This window comes from Cebus imitator, unplaced genomic scaffold, assembly GCF_001604975.1.
Source record: "Cebus imitator isolate Cc_AM_T3 unplaced genomic scaffold, Cebus_imitator-1.0 Scaffold1149, whole genome shotgun sequence".
In the NCBI taxonomy this organism is placed as follows: domain Eukaryota; kingdom Metazoa; phylum Chordata; class Mammalia; order Primates; family Cebidae; genus Cebus; species Cebus imitator.
Genome location: NW_016108464.1, coordinates 33,460 through 44,856, shown reverse-complemented (window position 1 = coordinate 44,856; position 11,397 = coordinate 33,460). Strand labels below are relative to the sequence as shown.

The 11,397-nt window shown below is 39.1% G+C and overlaps 1 protein-coding gene across 1 annotated transcript; it reads left to right on the top strand.

The window, feature by feature from the left end:
- The first annotated feature begins 209 nt into the window (after nt 1-209).
- On the top strand, nt 210-7,239 carry LOC108298860 (ATP-dependent RNA helicase DDX3Y-like). Its single transcript, XM_017521403.2, has 14 exons — nt 210-338; nt 1,612-1,767; nt 1,848-1,947; nt 2,580-2,715; nt 3,469-3,554; nt 3,782-3,880; nt 3,965-4,125; nt 4,572-4,716; nt 4,820-4,964; nt 5,222-5,403; nt 5,475-5,592; nt 5,880-6,033; nt 6,396-6,529; nt 6,745-7,239. Exons 4-14 carry the CDS (start codon nt 2,595-2,597, stop codon nt 6,822-6,824), a joined length of 1,425 nt encoding a protein of 474 aa, XP_017376892.2. The 5' UTR covers nt 210-338; nt 1,612-1,767; nt 1,848-1,947; nt 2,580-2,594; the 3' UTR covers nt 6,825-7,239.
- Nucleotides 7,240-11,397: the final 4,158 nt, after the last annotated feature.

Genomic DNA, 11,397 nt, shown 5'->3' with positions numbered 1-11,397 from the left:
TCAGGTCATGAGATTACTTTGCCTCATTTAATCGTCTCCGGTAGAAGAAAACATTAACGCTTGTAAAACTTTTGCTTATGGGACCTGTTGACCTTTGTTCCCACAAGGATAAGGTAAAGGAAGACTACGTGTGAAGGACTTCATATTTGGGAAGATATAAATCATGTAAAAATTTCGTCAGCATTTAATTTTTGCTTTTTTATTGAAGGATTCTCTGATAAAGACAGTTCAGGTTGGAGTTGCAGCAGAGATAAGGATGCATATAGCAGTTTTGGGTCTCGAGAGTCAAGAGGAAGGTCTGGTTATTTCAGTGACCGTGGAAGTGGTTCAAGGGGAAGGTAAATCTCGGCTTGTATGTTTATACCGTAGCAATTTAGGAAACTTAATTTGGCAAGTTCTCATTCTTCATACTTTCAAGTGTCCTTGAGCATGTGTTTAACAGACTACTCATGGATTTAAAGCAGAATGTTGGTTTACTCGTTGTTCTGTTAGCGGTCTAAGAGGTCTTTACTAAAAGTAATTTATTAAATTAGATGAATACACTATTTGACACAATGAAGTCTGTTTCAACTTAAATGATACCGGCTGTGACAGCTTTAAACACTTTGGGTGTGTATGTGTATGTATGTGTGTGTGTGTGTGTGTGTGTGTGTGTATGTTTGAGACAGAGTCTTGCTCTGCTGCCCAGGCTGGAGTGCAGTGGTGCGATCTGGGCTCATTGCAGCCACCACCTCCTGGGTTCAAGTGATTCTCCTGCATCAGCCTCCCAAGTACCTAGGACTACAGACGCCCACCACCTGGCTGGCTGATTATTCTTTTCTTAGTCGAGATGGGGCCAGGTGGGTTGGCTTATGCCTGCAATCAGAGCACTTTGGGAGGCCGAGGTGGCAGGATCACAAGTCAGGAGTTCGAGACCAGCCTGACCAACACGGTGAAACCCCATCTCTACTAAAAATAGAATGATTGGCTGGCTGTGGTGGAACGTGCCTGTAGTCCCAGCTACTCAGGAGGCTGAGGTAGGAGAGTCACTTGAACCCAGGAGGCAAGGCTGCGCTGAGTTGAGACCGCACCACTGCACTCCAGCCGGGGTGGCAGAGCAAGACTCCATCTCAAAAAAAACAAAAAAAACCCCAAAAAACCCTAATAATTGAATTTAATCCTGTCTTCTATTTTTCACAAATTGTAATAAAACTCTAAAAGATGTTCTCTTGTCACATGCCTTCTACTTTTTTATATCTAAAATTTTATATCTAAAAATTTCATGTGTTATTCTTGCTTTTCTACCAGTAAATATATTTAGATGATAGTACTTTAAATGAAGTTGTAAAGTATGCACTAGTTATAAGTATCTAAACCTAATTCTTAGCATGTGAGGTCTAAGCTGTGTAATTTTATACAAATTTTTATGATTTTCTTAAAAATGAAGACATAAATTACACATAAGCACTGGTTAATTAGAGGGGCTTCTTTCACACGAGATAAACGCTGAGTTGCTGACGTCGTTTAAGGGTGGTTGTGTTCAGTAACTCAGCTGATACCCCAGGACATTTCTAGAGAGGTGATAATGCGGTATCGGCTAAATTGTGTGTTTTCATTGCTCGTGCCATTCAGATTTGATGATAGCAGAAGGAGTGAATATGATGATATTGGCAATCGTGACGGAACTGGCTTTGGTAGATATGAACGGAGTGGACGCAGTCGTTGGTATGACAAGTCAGATGAAGATGATTGGTCAAAACCACTTCCACCAAGTGAACGCTTAGAGCGGTAAGTTTTTGAAAAACATGTTATACTAAGCCATGAGTTTCTTAACAATTAATGTACATGTAATAATTGTTTGATTTCAGGGAACTGTTTTCTGGAGGAAACACGGGGATTAACTTTGAGAAATACGATGATATACCAGTAGAGGCAACCGGCGGTAACTGTCCTCCACATATTGAAAATGTAAGTTTTTGTTTGACTCTTAAAGTTCTTACTGCAAACCCGTTGGATTATGAAACATGAATGTCACTGTTAAGAATAGTCTTGGAATTGGCCGGGCACGACGGCTGATGCCTGTAACCCCAACACTTTGGGAGGCTGAGGCGGGCAGATCATGAGGTCAGGAGATAGAGACATTTTGGCCAACATGGTGAAACCCCGTCTTTACTAAAAACACACAAATTAGCCGGGCATGGTGCCACGCACCTGTCATCTCAGCTACGCAGGAGGCTCAGGCAGGAGAATCCCATCAACCCAGGCATCGGAGGTTGCAGTGGGCCAAGATTGCACCACTGCCCTCCAGCCCGGCCACAGAGTGAGATTCCGTCTCAAAAAGAAGAAACACTGCAGGCATGAGCCACCATGCCTGCCTCCAAACGCTTTTTCAGTTTTTTAAACCCAGGAGTCGTCCATTTTTGTAAAAACTGCCATGATTCTTTAACTGAAATCATAGCATCTGTAAACCAAATCACAGACAGTGTGGTTACTTCCATTAGTGTAAAACAGAAATGGCAAAAGATACAGCAATTTTATATCTGCCATGTTTACTTCTATATTTTCTTGCATTTGATTAACCTGGCCACATTTCCTGACAGTTTAGTGATATTGACATGGGAGAAATTATCATGCGGAACATTGAGCTTACTCGCTATACTCGTCCGACTCCAGTGCAAAAACATGCCATTCCTATCATTAAGGGAAAAAGAGACTTAATGGCTTGTGCCCAGACAGGTAAGCTTAGTTGATAAAAAGTAAAAGGTAAGACTATCTAATTGGGCTTACTTTAAAAGTAGTATGTTCTGAAGGGATGTCTGAATCCTGTGTTTAGCATTTGAGATAGCTTGGGGATGTGCCTTTTTTGTCTGGACCTTTGGATCCTTGGGATGAGACTCGTATTTGTATCTGGGCGTCTTGAGGAAGCGCATGGCAAATTGTCAGCTTGAATACCTTCTTTAAGAAATAGAATTGCATCCTTTTCAGTTAACGCCACAGGAGTTAGCAGACTGGAGCCTCATGTCAAACCTAGCACTTGTTTATTTTTCAACAGCTATGTTCAAATATAAATACCCATTTGTTAATGCCTGTGCTGTAGAGGTTAGCCAGAGATTTGGCACAGATAAAAGACGTTCTCTTGTAGAGACTGGCCTACGAGAACCATGTGCTGTTAGTTAGCTCTGTACAGATGTAAAGTTTACTGATTGCTGCTTTACATTCCAGCACTATATAGCCACTACAAAGAAATGTTGAACTGAAAATTGATGCCACTTTTCAGACAAAACGGTTGTGTTTTGTACAAATTAAAATGTACTGTTTAAAAGTAGAGCACAGAAGGCACTTTACTTCTTAGGTTTGCCTTATAAATTTACTGTACATCCTAGAAAATTGGAAATGGAGTAAGAAAAATTTTCTTGTAATGTGAGGGCATTGAGAACGCTTTATCAACAATTAATATTCAGAAATGATAAGTCCGTGTTTTGTCTTCAGGTTCTGGAAAAACTGCAGCATTTCTTTTGCCCATACTGAGTCAGATATATACAGACGGTCCAGGAGAAGCTTTGAAGGCTGTGAAGGTAAAGGTATTGTTGTAAAATAAGACATGTTTGTTTTAAAAAGGCTTTGTAAATGCCTGTTGACTTTTGTAAACAATGCCAGCTACACCTTACTTTTTTTTTCACCCGGTTCACCCAATGAAAATAAGTTTGTCGATGTTATCTGCACATTAGAAAAGGAAACTGGTAAATTTTTAAAAAGAATTACAGTTTTGGGTCAGAAAGCTTAAATTATTTTTGTTTTTCAGGAAAAAGGAAGGTATGGGTGCCACAAGCAATATCCAATTTCCTTGGTTTTAGCCCCAACGAGAGAATTGGCTGTACAGATCTATGATGAAGCCAGAAAAGTAAAATATTCATTTAAGCGATTATTGCGTTTCTCATTGATCAAATGATGTTTTTATGGCCACTGACATGTTCTGTTCTTAAAGTTTTCGTACCGCTCTAGAGTTCGTCCTTGTGTAGTTTATGGTGGTGCTGATATTGGTCAGCAGATTCAGGACTTAGAACGTGGATGCCACTTGTTAGTAGCCACTCCAGGACGCCTAGTGGATATGATGGAAAGAGGAAAGATTGCATTAGACTTCTGCAGGTACCTCAGTTTTTCAGATGGGATGCACCTATTTTTGTATTAGAAGTTGATTACTCCTGTAGTGTGTTACTAGGACTGCCTGAACTTTGATAATTTAGTTTTCCACATAGTTTTGAAATTGCAGTTAACCTTTTTAAGATTAAGTGAAATTTTAATCGAGGCTCTAAGTTTTAACAGTCGACATATGGCTAATTTGGTTGTCATCTTGAGCCATTTTTCTCGTGATTGTGTGTGTGTGTGTGTGTGTGTGTGTGTGTGTGTGTGGGTGGGTGCCCGTGTGTGTGCATGCATGCATGTATGCGTTTGTTGCATATGTATCAAATTGTGACTCTGGAATATTTCCTTATCGAGGGACTACATTCGTGTAATTAGTTAACGCAACTATACCAAGTAATTAGTTTCTCAGATCTAATGATCCAGGATCGACTGAGGGTTTTTTATAACAGGTACTTAGTGTTGGATGAAGCTGATAGGATGTTGGATATGGGATTTGAACCTCAGATACGTCGTATAGTTGAACAAGATGCTATGCTCCCAAAGGGTGTTCGTCAGACTGTGATGTTTAGTGCTACTTTTCCTAAAAGAATACAGGTATTGTTTGATGTTTCCATTTTTGCTGAGAACATTTGTTTCATTATCCTTAGATAATTTGTGTACTGAAGTAGATAATTGAGTATTTTTCTCACTTTTTCAGATGCTTGCTCGCGACTTTTTGGATGAATATATCTTTTTGGCTGTAGGCAGAGTAGGCTCTACCTCTGAGAACATCATACAGAGAGTAATTTGGGTGGAAGACTTAGATAAACGGTCGTTTCTGCTTGATCTGTTGGAGGCAACAGGTAAAATTATGAATAACAATAACGGTGTCAGTTACAGGACCCTATTAAGGAGAATCTCTTTACATCTCTTCCGTCCCTTCCCCCTGCCTTTTCTCCTCATTCTAGACATGGTTAGAACAATGTGTACTTCAATTGGGTCTGTTTGCATTGCCTCCAAGATTGATTCTAGCACAAGGACTAGAATTAACCCAGTTAATATTTAGGTTAACCAGCAATGCTAATTCATTATGAGTAAACAAAGCCTTCTGATTTTTCAGGGAGGGATTCACTGATTTTAGTGTTTGTAGAGACCAAAAAGGGAGCAGATTCCCTGGAGGATTTCTTACACCGTGAAGGATATGCTTGTACCTGTATTCATGGAGACCGATCACAGAGAGCTCGAGAGGAGGCCCTTCACCAGTTTCGCTCGGGGAAAAGCCCAATTCTTGTGGCTACAGCTGTATGTAAATTTTAATTTTTTAATTAATCATGTTTGTATAGTGTTTTTTTTAAATAAAAGTTATTTTTCAGGTGGCAGCACGAGGACTGGACATTTCAAATGTGAGACACGTTATCAATTTTGATTTGCCAAGTGGTATTGAAGAATATGTGCATCGTATTGGCCGTACAGGACGTGTAGGAAACCTGGGTAAGGATTTGTTAGGAAGTTTTATTTTTATTTTTATTTTTTTAATTGTGATGCATACAGCAGGGATTTGACAAAGAATCTTAAAAATAGAACGTTTATATCATAGGAAAAATTTTAGATTAATCAGCCAAATAAATTGTTCTTTCCATCCCTTTGATTTGGTTGAACTGCAGATCACAATGTCGTATTTTAGTTTTTGACTTACAATATTTTATATAGGAATATAGGAATGTAAGAACACCATGCTACTTTATGGAAGCTTCATGTACTTTTTGTGATCTCCGTAGGCCTTGCCACCTCATTCTTTAATGAAAAAAATGTGAATATTACAAAGGATTTGTTGGATCTTCTTATAGAAGCTAAACAAGAAGTGCCTTCTTGGTTGGAACATATGGCTTATGAACACCACCACAAGGGTGGCAATCGTGGACGATCTAAAAGGTACACACTGTTGTGAGCCTTCACTCTCATTATTACTTATGGGGGGGGCAGTAAGTTTTCAGAGTTAACTTTTTCCCCGAGTAACGTGTTAAACAGTTATTTTCGACTATAAAACATAAACATTTTGGGCAAGGGGTAATTATTAGAAAGGGTGACATGGAATTAAGCGTCAGTTCTTCACTACTGAGTACTTTAGAAACTCTGTTAGAACGCGTGGAACAAGAATGATAAGGTTCCCGTTAGAACATAATGGAACTGATCTGAAAAACGAAATTGGGAATTGTGCAGTTTAAGCAGGAATATGCTATTTAATCCAACTTTATACTTACAGTGCCATGCTATATTTTTGCTTACAATAATAGATTCATTGGAGGATTTGGTGCTAAAGACTATCGACAGAGTAGTGGTTCCAGCAGTTCTGGCTTCAGTGGTAGTCATGCAAGGAGCAGCCGCCGTGGTGGAGGTGGTTACGGCAGCAGTAGAGGATTTGGTGGAGGTACTGTTAATTTTTCCTTGAGGAAGGGCTTTTTGTTTTTCTTAGGAGTCCTCTTTTTCAAACCATCATTCATTGGGGAAATTTAATTTCTGAGGGACACAAACTCTAACACTAGATTTCTTTGATTGGGTTTACATTAAAGTACTTGAGAAAAAAAAAGAAAAGGTATTAATGGGTGACTTAATGTTTCTCTCTTTAAACATTTTTCTTGATAGGTGGCTATGGAGGCTTCTACAACAGTGAAGGATATGGAGGAAATTATGACTTCCAAGGGGTTGACTGGTGGGGCAACTGAATCGGCTTTGCAGCAAAGTCATCCTTACAAACAAGCTAATATGGAAACCACATGTAACTTAGCCAGACTGTATCGTGTAGCCTCAAGAACTTGCAGTACATAACCAGCAGTGATTGTCCTGAAAATTCAGGGGAGCTCAAAGTCACAAGAAGAAAAACGAAAGGAAATAAAACAGCAGCCCTATTCAGAAATTGGTTTGAAGACTTAATTGCTGTAGTTTGGATTTAACTCTTCCCCTCCGGCTTTCGTCCCACCCCAAACTGCATTTATAAGTTTGTGGCTAAGGATCGTTTTGTTTGTTAAGGTTCTGTGACGTTAACTTTAGACAACTTATTACTTTGATGTCCTGTGGGATCAGTAATGCTGACGATACCAACTGTTTTGACAAAATTAATTTACTAAACTTGGCCTAAAATCAAACGTTGGCACACAGGTGTGATACAACTTCAACGGGAACCATCAGTTCGTCCATCAATATAAATGGGAAAAAACAAAAAAACACTTCAAGACAGTAGCCTGCATTCAGATTGTTTGATTCCTGCAGACTTCGGGGTTGCGGGATCATCTTAAAACATTAAAGCATAGTTTTTTTCTGTGGCCAACCTTTACTAAGTTCTCATTTGCTCACTGTATCCTGCAGAGGCACTTAGAAACCTACACTCTTTAAATAAGCCATTCCAGTCATGATGAGGTGGAATGTATCACCGTCCCCATTAATATTTTTGAAAGAGCCCTTAAAGTTAATTCAAGCAAATACAGCAGTTTCTCTTTTAAAGCTTAGGAAGTTTATTCTAAGCTAGGCAAATGTGGGCAGACTATCACAGGAAAGGTTTAAAGCTTTGATAAACTGTTTGGGGGAGATATCATTTAATTAGCTTTTTTATGCCCGCCATACAAATTTGAAAGGTTAGAATGGCTGACCATGGCAATGACCAAGCCTCACGACAGGCCTCATTGGATTCTGGTGTTTAAATGCATGCTGGCGTTGATGTTTTTTGGTCAAGAAGGAATTTACACAGGAAGGATTATGCAGCAGGCTTTAATTTAAATGTAGATTCATATTGCGCTGTCAAAGCTGCATTGAAATGTTAAAATGGCTTACACTTGCAGACTTTGTAAATCTAAGACTGACAAATCCTTGAAATCAGACAGGTTGCACATATGTACTAAACTACACAAGATATGTGTTCTCTATGTGCAATTTTAGTGTATTTTGGTTGCATAGGTTTCCATTGTATTTATAGTCTCTGGTGGTAAATTTGGCCGAAGATGATTGTCCACCGCTGAAAATGCCTCTCCCACTTGGAACTCTGTACTGATTTTGTAGCCAGAATGCAATGATCTTCAGAAACAGATCTTTTCAGTGGCGTAAGAAGTTGGCAAAAATTTCTTAAAGTGCAATACATTTTCAAGCATGTTGTGCCTTGTTCTAAAACTTATAAGTAGGTCCACGTCACAGTATCGAGGTCATCTGTTAAGGTGCTATTTCAATTAGTATAGCTTTAGACTCTTGTACATTTTGCCCATATTTACAAAGCACTTATTTTATGGCACATTCGGAGAATTTATGTATATATGTGTGTATGTATGTAGGTGTGTATGTATGTATGTCTTGTGTGCGTGTCCTCAACCTCCCAGTTTTATTTTGTCTCTCGGAGATTTTTGAATGCAGCCAGTCAAGAAGTAGATTGTTAAATTTTATTTGGGACCATGGAATGATAGTTGAGAAGAAAACTATTTGCACACAACAGACTTTAGATACTTTTTGCTGCTGGTTGTGTAATATTTATTGAAGATTTTGACAAATATTTATTATTATAAGCCTAAAAATGATTCTTTGAAAGTTTAAAAAACTTGAACAAAAGACAGAAAACACTGGCACTTGAATGTCGAATGTCACTGTATGTGAAATAATATATTTCGGGGTAGTGTGAGCTTTCAGTGTTAAGTTCTATTGAACTTGAGTCAAATTAAGGAGACCCGGCATTGACAATGTAGCTATAATTTTCTGAGAAAATTTAAGACAAAATTGTCTTAAATTGAATGCAAAACATGCCAAGGTTTTGATACGCTTGTCTTAAGATATTCATGAGACACATCTGAACACTGATATGATGTGTCTACATCCACACACAGTCTCTGAGTTTTGTTATGTGTTTTGTTTTGATTTTCAGTGATTGTATGGCATATGTACAGTCCTCAAACATGTAGTTATTTTTGTGTATTGCCATAATCAGTGACTTACATTCAGTTTCATCAGCCAGCAGTATTTTCAGTAAAGAATGTAATTGCTGAATGTAAGCATTGAGCCTCGAGTCACTGTAAGTTTAGTAATTGCTTATTGTATTAGTTGCAGATGCTGGCACTGCATATGCTCTGTTATTCTGATTTTACTACGATAAAAAGTTAAAAATCTGTTTTCTGCTGTCACTGGTAGCTTAATGTTGAGTTGAAGATGAACTTGTGCCCCTAAACTGAAGATTGGAAATCTGGTGTCTTGGCTAACTACCAAAGCTGTTTGAGAAATAGGTCTGGAGGCTAGAAGTACTTACTTGCCTTACATTTTGCAATGAATGATGGTGGTGTAAGTTTTGGAGTACAGAGGCAGGATTTGTATTGTGGACTGATGGAAATCTAAAAGGCCTATATGTGCAGCATGTATTGCATTTTGGCCTAAGCAACTTAATATGAGTGTGATTGTTATTTTAAGCATTTTTGATGTGAAGGATGGCTGAACTAAGAATGATTTGAGTAGAAAGTCACTTGACCAACAAATTACTTTCTGACCCTAAGTAGTTACCTACTTAAGGTCAAGAGTTAAGTGGGGCTGGTTAATGATAGCCCGAGATGGGATAAAAACCTTTTGTTGAAATTTTCTTTTTTTCTGGTGGCTGACAGTCCCATTTAAACACATTGTAGCAGGCAGTTACCACCAGTTAAACATTATAGGCGAAGCTGAGCATGGTGGCTCATGCCTGTAATTCCAGCAATTTGGGAGGCTGAGGCAGTTGTGTCACGAGGTCAGGAGCTCGAGACCAGCCTGGCCATGGTGGTGTGTGCCTGTAATCCCAGCTGCCCGGGAGGCTGAGGCAGAAGAATCACTTGAACCCAGGAAGCGGAAGTTGCAGTGAGCCAGGATCACGTACGTGTACACACACACACACACCACTGTCCAGTGTCCCTTTGTGTCCACACACACACACACACACACCCCACCTCCCAGTGTCCCTTTGTGTCCTCTTTTTGCAACTGACCTCAAACTGCGAAGGATAAGCACTTTCTTTTAGCAGCACAGAGAAGCTTTCGGCTACTCTTAACCTTTGTGTAAATGAAATCTGCAGCTTACCTTTTTGTGACCGGTTTCCTGCAGTAAAGGTTGTATTTGTGAGGTGAAATTAGATTGTTACTTAGAATTGTAACATTCTGACTGCTGTGTGGAATCCTATTGTGTAAATAGCACCTGATTTCTAGTTTGTAGCAGTAACTGTTTTCCTATGATTATAGTAAATGCCAATGCTCCTGCATGTTTTCAGTAGATGTTACGGATTTTCAGAAGTATTTATACAATTTTACACTTTCACAGTAGATGAGATTTCTGGTTGCTCTATGTTCTCACCGTTGCTTGGTTTCTTCAACGCTCTATATATTTATGTAGGCATGTTATTATCCTGTTTTAATTTGTATTTATCATCCTGATGACTAACGATAATGCGCTTGAGGTGTGTTGAGGTTCATTCAGTTAAGAAGAGTTTGTCCTTATCAATTACAGGCATACTTAGTAAACGATCTGACTTTGGGGAACTGCTGTCCCCCGAAAAATGATAGTGTAGGTAAAATTGGGTTAGCAATTATCAAGTAGTTCAGGTTGGCTGACGGTAACATAGTTCAGTAAACAATTTACTCCTGATGTTTGAAGATTAGTAAATAATACTTGTGGAATACATACTGTGTGGAAATTCTGTAGTGAACCAGCCAAATGGTGACCAAGTTAACTTTCTACCCCCGGAAATGTTCTCCCATTTTCTTCCCTCCTGCTCAGGCCATTTTTAGGTGTGATTTTTCACTGAATCATGGTGTCTGTCTTCTCCAGGACTGAGGGTTAATACACTGAATGTGCACGTGTTTGCACACAAGTATGTGTATTTGCCCTTTGAAGACCACAGTAGTCTAATGCCCATTTCTAGGAGTGTGAGTTCTTTGGATTCAGAGAATAACTGATCAGTTAGGATCTGAGTTCCGTGTCGGGAAGTGTAGCTGCAATGGTCTCATTCCTATTGGACAAACGAAGTGGATGCATCTCTACAGCAGGCAAGAGAAGAGTTAGGCAAGCCTGTCCTGACAACAGATGTGAACTGGAAATGGTACCGATGTGTGCCATGTAGCAGTTCTCTGTATGAAAAACATGAGCCCTTTTAAAACTTTTCCTTAAGACGGTAACTGAATATCTTTACAAAGATGAGCCTATTCACAGGGGTGCTCAATTTAATAGCCGCAAGGGGAATGCATAGATTTCTATAATGAGATACTATATATTTGAAACAGAAGTTTCCGTTCACCCCTCACAGGACGTGTG